Here is a 15274-nt window from a genome sequence, read left to right as displayed (position 1 = left end):
AAATTTTGATAAGTGGAAAATATAAATAAAAACAGCAATAATTAAAAAGAATAAATTAAACAAGATAGATAAATAGTGTTACAAAGAAAATGGAGCATACTCATCTTTCTACTATGCTAAACAATAAATGGGTAAGAAATAAGTAAACAAAAAGAAAGAGGAAAAAAATTAAAAAAAAAAAGGAGAATCTTAAAAAATGTGTAAACGAGTTAAAAGAGAGAAACAACCACAACTGACAACTCAGACCAAGTTGCTAGCTTGGGACCTTTCAAAAAATATACTTCATTTGTACAGTTCTAGTATGCAGAAATGTTCATATGTGACTACAAGTTTTAAGAGATTAAAACTGTTTAAAATGATTTATATTGGAACAGTTATATAGATGAAGAGAAGATTTTTAAATTGATGAATTATTGACTAAATTAGTTAGCATTAAACAATTCTTGTAAAAAGAATTCAGCATAATGTGTGCAGTTCATAAACATGATTCATCTACCTACAATAACTAATGTATAATAATAAATAATAGAGAAAAATTAACTAAATCAGTTCATAAAAATAAAATCCATTGAAAAAATATAGATGAACCTTCTAGAATTGATCCAAAACCTAACCAGCTATAATAGCCGATGATGATCAAGAAAAATGGCAGGTTAAAGACGAAGAGATCATGTAAACCTATTGTTGTCATGTTTATATCTCGCTTTGATTATTCCAGGAACAGCATTGAGGGGATTAACTTGCAGGTTTGACCTTGAAGAAACTTTAACTTCGCTTCCTTCATAATCGATGACAGATGAATTTGGTCTTTGACACAAATTCATGTTCTTAAGGACATAGTTGTCGTCATGAAGCTCAAAAGGAGTGCTGCAATTAGTGTGTGGAAGATCCAATGAGAATCATAAATTAAAGTGAATCAGGGTCGAGGAATTAGTTACCTATTGAAATCTAAATGCACCAGCTGCATATCTTCCGATATTTCTATCTCCGCAGTTGCACTGGGAGGTGTCTACAATTTCCAAATCAGAAGAATATGAGAAATCTTATCATTATTAAGGGATATTGAAATATAACAATTTAAGGAATGGATGACAACTATTTTTCTACTTTTAATAAATTCAGTCTGATATTGCACTGTGAACTTGCAAAAACTTATATTCCTGATTTTGCTCCCTAAACCGAGAGAACTTAACACTGTCAAGTTATGCCGTAGGCGGCTGACTTCAGTTACGCTGAGACGATGGGCTGAATCCCGTGAAACCATCAAACAAAATATTAAGAACATACATTTCAAATTTCCACTGACTTACAAACATATAAGGAAACCACACTTCTCTCTTTTAAATGCAAATAAAAATAAAAGGTGAAATTGGAGATCTAAGAACAAGACGTGCTAGTCAATAACCAAGTGGCACTCACCTGATGATTTTAAAATCTCTCGTTTACCATTAAAAATCATATTTTACAAGTTCATGGAACAATATCCTGCATAAGCCCTATTTGGAAACACATTTTATTTCTATCTAGATTCAGATCTTAAACGCAATCAAAATATAGATTCGAATAAGATTGGCATACTAATAGAATGGAAAATTTACCATTACCCCTCCCTTAAGTAACTAGTATTTTCTCACATTGATTGTGTCAATATGAGATTTCTGTCATAAACTAGGCGCCACTAGAATTGCGAGATTAGAGGAATCTTATGGTTTATTTGACATGGTTTATCTGGATTTAATTCAAGTATATCCCTATCCCATCACCAATAACTTCTTTTTGTCAAATAATCAATCGAAATATTGGTACTTTATTTTATAACATTTCAAAATATTAAGAATAGTTTTGTCTTTTACCCAAATAAATCAATTTTTACATAAAAACAATATATTTTGAACACAAAATTGTATTGCAAAAAAAACAAGATCAAACAAACTCTTGTAGGCAATGAACCTTAAACACACTAGGATGAGAGAATGCAGTTGAGGAAAAGTAAAGCAGCAAACCATGGGAAATAAAGGAGCAAGCCTTATTCTTTTCCCTAAAGATCAACTCATAAGACCCTTCCACAAAACAATTCCCATGGCAATTGTCTGACATAATGCAATTTTTATAAAAAAAAAATGATTCCAAGAACTTTTACCTGAACCAGGATAAATGGCAAGGCTACACTATCACTTTTACGTGAACCAAGAGTGTTTGTCGAGCCATAAATCTGCTCGTTGCGTTTTACAAGGTTCTGAAGACCAATAAACTAGCAAGAAAAAATATGATTATCAGCAATGCCCAAAGCAATGGATATAGGAAAGCACACAATCATATATTACTTGATCCTCTAACTCTTGCAGATAATCTGCTTTTTTCTCTATGTTGTTTTGCAGTCCAAGATGCTCTGTCTACAATTAGATAAAAATTGCAAACTGTGTTAATTGTTTAATCCAATGACGAACAGAAAGTAAAGGAAACATGATTATTTCCTAAGACGACATAAAAACCTTTAGCTCTTCGATGTCCTTCAGGCTAGTCCTAGGCAGACCCTTCCATTGTATTTCCTTTTTGTCCTTGGATATAATATCCATTGCCATGAGTACATTAAGTGCGTCGTAAACCCTTCTCCGTATGTTTTTTTCATCATATTGCTGCTGTTTAAGGGGATACATAAAGAATAATCGTATCTTAAGAAATTATTTTGCGTGGTCAGCAGTTTTAATAAGATTTTCCTTTATAGAAACTTAAAAAAATAAAATGATGAGAAAGGTGATATACCTTGTCAGGAGATGCCATGTTGTAGCTAGGATCAGCAAATTCAGCTACAAGTTCATCAGCTACCTGAAAAAAAAATAGCTTAAGTATTCTTGGTCAAGAGATAGTCATCAAAAGGCATAGTTAAAAGATTAAATCCCTCTATTCTCAATATTTTTAAGGAAATAGTTAACAGCTTCAAGATATACATGATATTGGTAAATCTCAAGTTGGCGCGATCTTTGCTTTTACAGTATTTTAATGAAAGTTTTCATTTAAAAGAAAAAGCTATAGCATTTGTAGCTTATTACACTCTTCATTGTCTTAGGGTGCCTAGGTATCCATCATGAGCCTTACCCCATTTGAATCTCGCTCTTAAACTTAAGGCGATTCCAAAATGGATTTTATTCTACATCATGCCATATTTCTATAAATGTAAAAGCTTGGATCAATACAACTGTCGGGAAGGCAACTTTTAATAATACAAACTGTGTTTGTACCAAGTCTTGCCTTAAATAACTCATCAATGAGACTACGTTGAATTCTCTTGCTCAAATAGAGTTAAAAGGGAATAGTTTCTATATCAATGTGAAGCACATGTTCGGGTGATCCATGTATAGAGTGTTATTATGCATTCGCCAACACATGCTATTCTATTATTTAATGCATGAAGTAAAGAAAATAGTCCAATGAAGTATAAGAAAAAAGTCTCACCTCATTGTAAGTGGTTCTTCCTTTGCTTTCGACTTTCTCACACACTAAACACAAACAAACATAATCAACAACTTTGAGCAGACCTACAACTGGTTAAGGATGATGCTAATGAAAAAGAGATACATTCCAACCTTTCATACTGAATTGACGAAGACCTCTTCCCCCTTTATCCCCACCAACTGCTCTTGGACCTCTTTTCTTCTTCCTGAACCATAATCAGTTTCAGGAATTAGATAAATAGTTACATAGTAATTAATTAATCACTTTCAAGCTTCATAGAAACAGAAAAATAGGTTAAAGTAATGTTTAACACATAAGAAGAAGCAAAAAAAAAAACAAAACAAGTGAAATTGTTGAAGTTGATCAACTAAGACCTATTTAGCAAAGTAATCATAAATCAAACAAAACTCTCGATAAATGAATGTTAAGATTGATTCAACATGAATGTTAAATAGAGAGAGAAAGAGTAACCAAACAGCTCTCACCCAGTAGGTCCTTGAGATTTTGCATCATCACCTTGAATATCAAGATGGTTTAACCTCAGAAAAGTTTTCTCACTGGAGGGAGTTGTCATTGCGTCACTTCGATACGATGGAGATCCAAAGCTGCCGCTTGTGGAGACCGATTGGCCGGAAATTGTGGTCCCCCACGATCTGGAAGCTCCTCCTCCAATTGCCGAAACAACAGAAGAATGGGTCCGATTTTCGCCCTCATCTCGTAAATTCCCGCCTCCTCCCATCACCATATCGGCAAACTGAATAATTCGGAGATAGAGGCAGCGATCATAAATAAGTACAAAATTCAAATAGAAGATTGACAAGTTTGCACGGAATCAGAGTAAAGGTTCAGCCACTGACCATTGACGACTCTCTCAAAAAAACCTGCAAGGGATGGAGATATGTATATCTCTCTTTCTCGCGCTCTTTTAGTTTTATAGATTATTTTACTTTATTCAATTATATTAAAGTTATTTTATTTTTATTTTTTAGTAACCATAACCAAAAATAAGAAAAAATATTTAATGCAGTAAATCATATATAGATTTGGGATTATAATGAGTTTGTAACGTAAAAGATTAACAAAATGAATTACTTTTTTATGAATAAATTAATCTTCAAAGTGATGAAATCATTTATTTTATTTTTCTCTCTTTTTCCACATTTATTTTATTTTTCTCTCTTTTTCCTTATTTATTATTTTTTTTTTCTAGTTGATGGAAGTGGTTTGAGGATATTTGCAGCTTCATTGCTTTAGTTTTAGTTTTTTTTAATTGAATAGTTTTTACTTTAATTTTATTAAGCATGACAATTATAATTCATCTATTTTTTTTATCTGAATTGACTCGTTTGAAACGATATTTTCCGGGTAATTGACTAAGGACATGACAAAAATGATATTTGTGTTCACTAGAGCCGTCAATTTGAGTTAGGTATGTTGGGTTGGTCCGCCCTGCCAAACAATTTAGAAGGATTGAATTAAAATATTAGCAACTCATTTAGAAGTGGGCTTACACAGGCAGCACGCTCGGGTCGCGGGCCTATGTGGGTCGGGCTTGGGTTAGCCCGCAAGTTGGAAAAAAAATATAATCTTATTTATAACCTTATAGGAGGAGCCAAAACTGTTTTAATCTGCTGGAATATCTCAATTGGATCTCTATTTGGAGGAGCCAAAACTTGAATTTGTATATTATCAAGATTTGGATGTTTTGGAGCATTGGAAGAATCAAAAGAATCGGTACTCAATCATTTCACTTATGGCATGTGATGTTTTGGTTATTCCTATAACTACTGTTGCATCAGAATCAGTTTTTTTTTATTGGTGCTTGGGTACTTACCAAGTATAGAAAATCTTATTTGTACTCGCAATTGATTACATGGATATACTATCAGTAATTTTATTTAAAAAAATTTAATTATGTTCTTGACTTATTTGTGACTTCGTATATTAGTTTATTTTGATTTGAATTTTTAACTACCTTTATTTTTGTGTATTTCATATATAGATAAAAATCAAGAAGGCAACGTAATAGTTACATCAAAATTGTCCAAGTAAGGATCAAATGTTCTAGAGGAGGCTAATGCAGACATTGAAGAGAAAGACGATGAAGGAGAAGGATTTGATATGAATTATTCTTGATTGATGATATTTAAATAATGTTGACTTTACTTAAATTTATATTTTATGAAATTTTCAAATCTTAGTTATTTTGTTGAACTATTTGGTCAATTAATGTGTAACAATAGACAAGACTCTTGTTTGATGTGTATTATGACTATTTGATCATGTTTTTGAACTCTTGTTTTCTATAATTATTAATGTTTTTTTATTTATTTTTATTTGTAGTGAGACAACTCGCGGGTTGGCCCGTCTAACCCTCAGCCCATCTTGGATTGGGTTGAGCATTTTCAGTCTGCCGAGATGGTGGTTCGGCCCACCGTCAACCCGTCAAACGATGGATTTTGGTGAGTATATCTGCCCCGCCATGGATTGGCCCGTCTGACTACTCTGTCCACACTCTGACTTATCTGTATTCCGCCCTAAATATTAAAAAAACTCAACTAAATATATATCCTGATCAATATTTTTATTTAATAATTTTATTTTAAATTAACTTTTTATAATAAGAAGAATTTTTAATATATTCCAATATATTATATATAAATATCTTTTATATAATTTTATCATCAATTTTTTTAAATGAATATCGTATAAACAATACCTATTAGAAATTTATAAAACTAAATGGACATGAAAATGGTAAATGCACCACCAGCCTACATTGAATTCCTAATTTTGATAGTAAAAACCTTTTCCAATTGGAATAGTTTTTGTTGTTTCAGTGTGGGCTGCCCCATTCTCATGTATAAAAACGAAGAAAACAAACATTTTGATGACTTAATTTTAATTTTAAAAAATTGTTAAAAATATTAATTTTTTTAAGATTTGAACTCATAAAAATATTTGTTTTCGTCTTAAACCATCATACTACAAATTGTTATATTAAAATTTTAATAAATTTAACTAAAATTCTACTTTTTTTTATTAAATAGGCTGCCATGAAGAGTGGCTTACCGGACTTACCGATGCCGACCCTGAGTTGTTTGTCCACAATGTGTTTATCTACAAGGATGAATCCAGGAAATTTTTTTTTCCTATGCTATATTACACTATTACAGATAATAATTAAACATATTAATAGAATCGTTCCATGGATACCCTTACTAAAATAAAATAAATATACGAAATCTAAAAAGTGATGAGAATACTCGATTTTTTAAAAAAAACTATACATTTAAAATTATATAGCTGAAGAAATATTAGATTAAGTAAACGTGAGAAGTTAAATTAATTATGTTTCAAATAAGTAAAAACTAATTATATAAGAAAACTAATTATATAAATAAAAAATATGAAAGACTAATTTGGTGGATTTCAGCGTAGTTTGGTAGGGAAATTTGACGAAATGACTCTCAAAACACTCCTTATTCCAAAAATAACCTAGGTCCAAGTAAAATAACTTTTAAGTTATGTGAAATGACTAATTTGCCCCTTAATATATATTTTCCCATTTTTCTTCTTCTTCGTTTATTCTTCTCTTCTTTCTCTATTCTCTTTAGCCGATTGCAAAGAAAATCTATGGAATTCAATGATCGTCAGTGCAGATACAATCGGTTTTCTTCAGATGCGGTGCGACTACATGTCGTTTTCTTCAGATGCGACAGAGTCTTGGCCCTGCATCGCATTCTACTTGTTTGGTGGTGTTCACCTTTTTTTTTCTCCAGAATCATTTTCAGATTCATCTTCTTTGTGGTTTGGAGATTTGTTTGGTGAGAAGAAAATGGAATAATTTGCGTCCACGCAAACAATAGTTTGCGCTGACACAATGTATAGTTTGCATCGACATAATTTATAGCATGATAGTTGTAGTATAGTGGTACTTATTTTCGTCTATCAAACAAGTGACTAGGTAGGGTTCAAATCCAGGCAATTGTTTTTTTTACATTGCGTCGACACAATCTGTAGTTTGCGTCGACGCAATGTAAAAAAAACAAAACAGTTTCATAGAATTGAACTCTGGTCACTTGTTTGACAGAAAAGAATAAGTACCATTATACAACTACTTTGTCTTAAATTTTGTCGACACAAACTATTCCATTTTCTTCCCACCGAACAAACCTCCCAACCACGAAAAAGAAGTAGATGAATCTAAAGATGATTCTGCAGAAGAAAAATAAGGAGAACACCACCAAACAAGTAGAACGAGATTCAGGGCCAAGACCTTGTTGCATTTGAAGAAAACGGCATGTAGTCGCTCCGCATCTAAAGAAAACCGATTGTAGCTGCACCGAAGATGATTGAATTTCATGGATCTTCTTTGCAATCGGCTAAAGAGAAGAGAGAAAGAATAAACGAAGAAGAAGAAAAATGGGAAAAAATATATTAAGGGGCAAATGAGTCATTTCACCGCCCTTAAAAGTTATTTTTGCAAAAGTTATTAGACCTAGGTTATTTTTGCAAAAGTTATTAGACCTAGGTTATTTTTGGAATAAGGAATGTTTTGAGGGTCATTATAGCAATTTTTCATTTGGTGAGAATATAGGGAAAAAAAAGACATAATACATGAAAATAGAACCAAAATACAAAATGGTTGAAAAAAAACATTATCAAGTATTTATACAAGTATTTATACACTCGAGAAAACGATTATAAATATTAATATTTATAAACAGTTTTGGAAATATATTAATTTATTTATTTAAATAATCGAACAAAATTAATATAGCTGTTTTAACTTGTTTTTAATATTAATTTATATTTTTGTATAAATTTTTAAAATAGTTTAAATTAACTGCATTAATTTTTATTGAATAATATTGATATAACTCTTTGGTACTATTTGATATACAATAGTACTTATATTTAAATAAATTATAAGGATGTAACAAGTTGTATAAATTATACAAGTTATTAATGAATATATATATATATATATATATATATATATATATATATATATAAATTATAAAGATATAATAAGTTGTATAAATTATATAAGTTATTAATAAATGATATTTATAATTAATTATATAAATAGTGATATTATATAACAACTTATATCTATATAATTATTTGTTCGAAATAATTTATAATTATACTATTCTAATTTTAAATATAATTTTATTAAATTAATTATTAATAATATTTTATTTTATAAAAATAATTAATATTGATGTAGTATATATAAATATTTATAATAATACATAAATTTTAATTAATATATAAAATTAAAGAGTTCTGACCTCCCTTCTACAGTTAACTAGACAAATTCAAAAACTGTACCCTAGACCTCCGTCCTCTATGTACCTCCGCAGTTGTTTATGTATGAAGAATTTATCTTTTAACATTGTATACAACAAGTTTTTCAAAAGTCAATTGATCCCCTCCCATCACAAATAATAAAAAGTGTTTTCTTATATTTATTTAGGCTTAATTATATAAAATTATAAGTGATGGAATGCGGTTAACATTTTTATAAAAATATTGTGTTTTTAGTAGAGTGAGTTCCAAGAAGATAAACGTCACCAATAAATCTCTCTAGTCATATCAAACCATTAAATAAAATATTTGTAGTTCAAAATTTGATAGATATAGATGGCCAAAAATAAGGAAATTTAGAATTTATAAGTTTTAATAATATAATGATTTTATTGTTTTTTTATAATTTATTATCCTATTTTTAAGACAAATATATGTTTTTTAAAATTTAGTAAATTTTAAATAAATATATTAATATTATATTATAATATATTATTTTAATCTCATAATATATTTTAAATAACGTTTAGTTGATCTTTCCAAGTTAGGTTAAAAATAGGATTTTTGTATTAATCTTTTTATAATTTTCTTCAAATTACTTGATTGTTTGTCTTACTTTTATATTCAAATTGCTAAGATGATAAATAAATAAAAGTGTGGAGATTTGTTGATATTAAGAATTTGAAATATCAAAATTTAAGTTTTTCAGTTTACTTTTTTTTATTCATTTACTCCTATTGATAAAAAAGATTTGCTAGAATATAAATGGATTCTTATTTTCTTTAATTAATAAAGTCACAATTTAAATTTATTTATTTATTAAAAAATTATGTGTAACTTATAGAACACAATTAGTTTTCCATACTTATTAATACTAATAATAATAATAATAATAATAATAATAATAATAATAATAAATACATATTATTTTATATTGAAAGACTTCTCAATAATTTTTCAAAAATGTAACATATGTTATAAATTTATAGTTAGGAGAATTTTACTATTGTTTATTTGTATTTATTTACATAGTTATTGTTGTCATTATTTTTATGTTAATAAGTTAATAACATTAGTTATCGGCCTATTATTTCTCGGCAAAACACATCACAATCATACTTGGTTAAAAGATTGTATTTGTTTTGTTAGGTCGTAAATTCGAAAAATACATCTAATATTTTTAATTTTATTTTTAATCGTTTTAAGTTTATGAGTGGACAACCCACAATCCGACTCAAGTATCAATTTACTCTCACATATATATCCAAATTAACCACAACTATCGACCCGAAAATTCGGACACTTTAAAATTAAACATCATTATATATATATATATATATTAGTTAGTTAAAAAATTAAATTTATATTGTTAAAACGTTCTCCGTTAATCAAATTTAGTGTTGAATTTAAAATATAAAGTTTTATTAGCATAGTTGGTTAAAGTGTTTAACTTTGTTTTTATTAGGTTGAATGTTCGAAACATACATATAACATTTTTTATTTTATTTTTAACCGTTTTAAGTTTATGTGTGGGTCAACCTACAATCCCACTCAAGTACAGACACTTTAAAATTAAGCATCATTATATATATAAATATTTTATTTGATGTTGATAGTTAAATCATATTTAGTTTGCAAGTAATTCGAAACAAACATATAACCTTTTTTATTTTATTTTTAACTGTTTTAAGCTTATGGGTAGGTTAACTTATAATTTGATTCAAGTACAACTCAATTACATACACTTTAAAATTAAGTATCATTATATATACATAAATAGTTTATTTGATCTTAATAGTTAAATCATATTGAGTTTTATATTGTATTATGATTAACTAGATAACTTATGGATAGGCTTGGTTAGACTTTAACTTAGTCGAAAAAAAATATTATTTATTAAAATTTATGTATCAAATTTTTTTATTACATATAATAGACTAATAATTTATTAATTTTTAAGACAAATTGTGTAATTTTTTCATGAGATTCAATTCTTCTCAACTAGTTTTGAAAAAAAAATATTGAAGGCGCCTCTAACTCTAATTTATGTCCGATAATATTTTGTTTGAGCTATTCACTCTTTTAACTTTATTTTCTTTTCACTTATTATTATTATTATTATTATTATTATTATTATTATTATTATTAAGTTAACCGTTATTACCTCTCCTTTAAAATAAATCGATATAGGTAAAAATCGAATCGTTTATCTTTGTTCTCTTAAACACGGAATCTTACCTTTTGAGCTATTGTTAAGTTAAATTTTTATTTTATTTTATTTATTTATTTATTTAATTTGTGTGTTTGCATATGATACTTGTTGAATGACATTTGTTAAACATAATAATCAAGCCAAACATAACAAAAATTTGAGTTCCTATTTATTCATAACTAGATCAACTTCTTCTTCATTTTTGTTTAAAATTTTATTTTGAATCTTCTACTACTTCATAATATAGTCTTCTAGCTGCTGCTGCTTCTCTAACTTGTGTGAGGTCGTACAAACTACACTGGCGTCAAGATGTACATCTTGCATCCATGGGGTGGCACCGTAGCAGTCAGGTTATTAACAAAATGTTGCTTCATAGTTTTATGCTGCAGTTATAAGAAAATTAATTAAGGAAAAGTTTTTTGTACAAATTAAATCTGAATTGATTTCTTTTGTTATTTACCTCCCAGAGATCTCTCGCGGAAACAACCGTGTCTACAGGAAGACCAATGTCATCCCAATGTGCGGTAATGGAATAGCGCCATGGACCCGTGTTCACGAGAAGCAAAGCCACCCTATATCCTAAAAGCGGCCCAGCCCAAACCTGATGCGAAATAAAAACAAATTCGATAATTAAAGTTACAGACTTGTATCTAAGTGATAAAACCAACAACTTATGTCCATAAGTTGATGAGTTGCACGAGCTAGTCTAATATTCAAACACAAATCATTTTCAGAAGAAGAAAAATATTATGAGAGGATTTATATTATTACCGTAGGATCACCTTCCCATCGGACTTTTTTCCCTTGAATACCAAGTTGATCTGTTTCGGCCGTCGAGTCAAATCACATTCAATATTCGTGTTGAAAATGCGAGTTATATGTTATTATTATAATTGTATATACCTTGGTTCACAGCTATTACTTCCTTATTGGCAATGATATTCATGATATCTTTAGTTACATTTCTCACATCACATCCGAGAAGAAGAGGAGCCTGACAATCAAACCGATAATCCTCCAATTAGTTATGAAACATATAACAATATTATTATTAAGCTATTAAGACAAGACGAGGATCATCATAAGATAACCTTTGAAATGGCCCAGATACTAAAATGAACTTTGTATTCATCTAATGTCATTCCTCCATTGCCAATATGAAGCATGTCAGGATCTGAAATCAAAATAGAAACAGGGAGGAGTTATTAATATAGCTTCTATCGATATAATAATTTAGAGCATTAGAGCTAACCATTCCATCCGCCAGGCCTAGCATGTTCCGCAAAGTAATCATTTATGTCGGCTCTGGACATCATACTGTTGAAACAACAATGGAGGAAAAGAAATCAGCAAAAGAATAATTCCAAATACTATTTTAATAACTTGAGAGCATATTTATTTACCTGTCCCAGTTATCCTGTATGTCACCCGTAGTTCTCCAACTGTTTCCGACAGGATTGCCCCATAAAGCTGGGTGCATATCTCCCCTATATAATTTCAGAATTGAGAGGTCAAATGACGAAAACAAACAAGAATACTCTTGATTGATCTGGAGATAGTTTAATAATCAACAGGTTATTTTCAAATAAAGCTGTAAGAAGTGAGCTTGATTGACATGGGGTTATTTGAAAAATTCAAGGTTAAGACATTAAAATCTTGTTACTTAATTGATGTGAATGTGAATTCTACTACATTAGATTCGATAGTGGCATCAAACAAGGCCTAGATCATGTCTGAATTGAAACCTGTGGTTTAATAATAAAAAAATGTCTCACCATTCACATAGGGAGAGGAAGATAGGACGACCGGTCTTCATTAGAGCTCTTGTCATAACTGGGTATCTACAAAAAAATAAGGATTTTTCCTTTAGTGAACGGGTTTGAAACAATCAGATAAAAATGTATTTGTGACATTTCATTACCTAACAGTTGGCTTTACACCGCCGTTATTACAGTTGTCGTACTTGAGATAATCAATGCCCTTCAATGACAATTATTTTAGAAGGAATGCAATCAAAACCAAACTAAATTTATCCATACCCAATCAGCAAAAGTTTTGGCATCCGTTTCTTCAAAACCAAGTGAACCAGGCATTTTCTTGCTACAAGTAAATGAACTGCAACAGATACATGAATGAGACAGATTTACAAACATCTTCAAACTAGTGGCTTCTTTTGAAAACACATTTTCGTCTTTTACAACACGAAAATGTAGGTCCAGCATTGTTCTTTTACAACACCTTTTCATTCTTTCTTTTTTCCATTATTTTTTATGAGAAACAGAAAAATGAGTTCTTACCCAGCATCTGAATAGATACCCAATTTTAAACCTTTGGCATGAACATAATCTGCAATAGCTTTAATCCCAGATGGAAATGTTGAATTCTTAGCAATAAGTTTACCCTGAAAATTCAATCTCATTAGAAGTCATGGCTTTCCATCATACTACTTAAAATACAACGTTTGATCAAACAAAAACCTCTTCACGATGCACCTCCGCCCAACAATCATCTAAAACACCAATAAGTAATTGAGTTTAATTATCAGTTTTCTTAAAGAAGATGTATACAAAAGAAAGGTCATGCAAACCTATGTTAACATATGTGTATCCAAGCTCGGAAAGACCGGATGAAACAAGAGCATCGGCTGAGAATAGGGTTATCAGAAGAAAAGGTTAAAAAACCAATAAGAAATTATATGTGATTGGATGAAGATCATGGAAGCTTACCAGCTTGTTTTATTATATCCTCATTGATATCGCAGTAGAAATGGTTCCAACTGTTCCACCTATTAAGATAGAAATTACAAAATATGGCTGTAAAAACTCCCAAATCATTGAATCTTAAACAAACCCTATTGATAACACATCAGTTCTCAGTCCTCAGTTCAATAATTAGTTAAATTGACAGAGAGAAGAGTACCCCATGGGTGGAGTCAAGCCAACGCCATTTGCAAGTAGGTTTCGTCTGTGGATTTCTCCATGAGGCAATCGCTCACTTGCAGACGATACAGAACCTACTATAATCGTCAATATCACAAACATAAATCGAATTGTCGATTCCCTAGAACTCATTTTTACAAATCTATAGATCTCTATTTCTTTTTTTTTTTCTATAAGTATATATAATGAAGTATGAGTGACACTGACAGTAAAAAGCGGCAAACTGATGGGTGGTTAGAGAATGTTTCCGTTGAAAAAATCAATTTCATTATATAATTTATTTAGAAATAATTTAGGTAACTCTCACATGTACAGGAAAAAAATTAGGAAAATGACCGGTAGATTTTGGCGGAGATTTTTACATTCATGTAGAAACAAAATTTAATTAATTTTTTTTTTAAAAAATAATCATGTTCTTGAGATTTGTGTGGCTATGTGAGAATGAGAGAAATAAAATAAATAAAAAATAGGGAAAATGACCAGGAAGTTTTTGTGGTGAGAAAAAAAAATAAAAAAATATTAGTTCTAACATGACCATGTTCTTGAGATTTTTTTTTTTTGTCATGTGTGCAAGAAAAAATTTATTATTTTAACTTTTTTTTTTAAAGTTGGCCATTTTGAGTAGATTTTTGTGATTTTTTTTTTCATTATTGAGATAGAAGATTTTTATGGTCATGTGTAGTAAAGAGAAAATTAAATTAATATTTTCTTTAAAAAAACAATGTTTTAGAGATTTTGGTGGAACATAAACATAGGAGAGAGAGAATTTATTTAAATATTTTTTTTTTAAAAAATTAGTCCTACAAAAGATATTATATCTCATGCACAAGTGACATATTTCTTAAATTCATTTACCCTGGCTCTAATTGATAATTATATGAGATATAGATGGTGTGAATAAGAATAAACATTCCTTTAGTATTTATAACATAACAAATAATAATTATAATATGATGATAATATATATATATATATATTAAATTCATAAGAAAAATTAAATATAATATAAGATGACTAATAAGATTATTCTCATTTTATGGAATAAAATTATGTTTTTAATATATAAAACTATTATCCCACCTCATAATCATAAATTAATTTAAAAAATTGAAATTTAAGACAAATATGATCTTGATTATTTGAGAGTTTAGTTTACAAAAAAAATAAATATTATTTGATAAAAAAAAAGGTAATAAGTTATTTGGGCATTTTAGTAGATGAAATAAATAATTTGATGTCTAAAATTTTATTAATGTAATACAGAGATTTTTTAAATCTATTTAATATAATCCTAAAATAATTTAAAAAAACCCACATCAAACAAGGTCTACAAGATTTAGATATATTTTGTAGA

General features: G+C 29.1%; 2 protein-coding genes and 1 long non-coding RNA gene across 4 annotated transcripts; all 3 read right to left on the bottom strand.

Annotated features, from left to right (window-relative positions):
* Positions 1-342: 342 nt before the first annotated feature.
* On the bottom strand, positions 343-4358 carry LOC124915091 (transcription factor-like protein DPB). 2 transcript variants are annotated; one of them, XM_047455745.1, is made up of 10 exons: positions 4311-4358; positions 3939-4207; positions 3585-3658; positions 3454-3497; positions 2764-2826; positions 2493-2636; positions 2325-2393; positions 2141-2251; positions 939-1009; positions 343-867 (listed from the first exon to the last, which is right to left on the bottom strand). In XM_047455745.1, exons 1-10 carry the CDS (start codon positions 4311-4313, stop codon positions 669-671), a joined length of 1047 nt encoding a protein of 348 aa, XP_047311701.1. In that variant the 5' UTR covers positions 4314-4358; the 3' UTR covers positions 343-668. The 2 variants fall into 2 exon arrangements, with proteins under 2 accessions (XP_047311701.1, XP_047311700.1); XM_047455744.1 differs by having other exon boundaries at positions 348-867; positions 2493-2639.
* A 6745-nt stretch (positions 4359-11103) lies between these two features.
* On the bottom strand, positions 11104-11576 carry LOC124915490. Its single transcript, XR_007096857.1, has 2 exons — positions 11442-11576; positions 11104-11364 (listed from the first exon to the last, which is right to left on the bottom strand). It is a non-coding gene; the product is annotated as an uncharacterized LOC124915490 (long non-coding RNA).
* Positions 11577-11855: 279 nt separating this feature from the next.
* On the bottom strand, positions 11856-14052 carry LOC124915772 (alpha-galactosidase 1-like). The gene is made up of 12 exons (XM_047456536.1): positions 13901-14052; positions 13708-13766; positions 13569-13625; positions 13459-13490; positions 13279-13382; positions 13021-13096; positions 12903-12961; positions 12757-12822; positions 12385-12468; positions 12234-12298; positions 12073-12155; positions 11856-11975 (listed from the first exon to the last, which is right to left on the bottom strand). Exons 1-12 carry the CDS (start codon positions 14050-14052, stop codon positions 11856-11858), a joined length of 957 nt encoding a protein of 318 aa, XP_047312492.1.
* Positions 14053-15274: the final 1222 nt, after the last annotated feature.

The sequence above is a fragment of the Impatiens glandulifera genome, chromosome 9 (assembly GCF_907164915.1).
Source record: "Impatiens glandulifera chromosome 9, dImpGla2.1, whole genome shotgun sequence".
Taxonomy (NCBI): Eukaryota; Viridiplantae; Streptophyta; class Magnoliopsida; order Ericales; family Balsaminaceae; genus Impatiens; species Impatiens glandulifera.
Note: the sequence above shows the minus strand (reverse complement) of the source record. Positions and strands in the feature narration are given on the sequence as shown.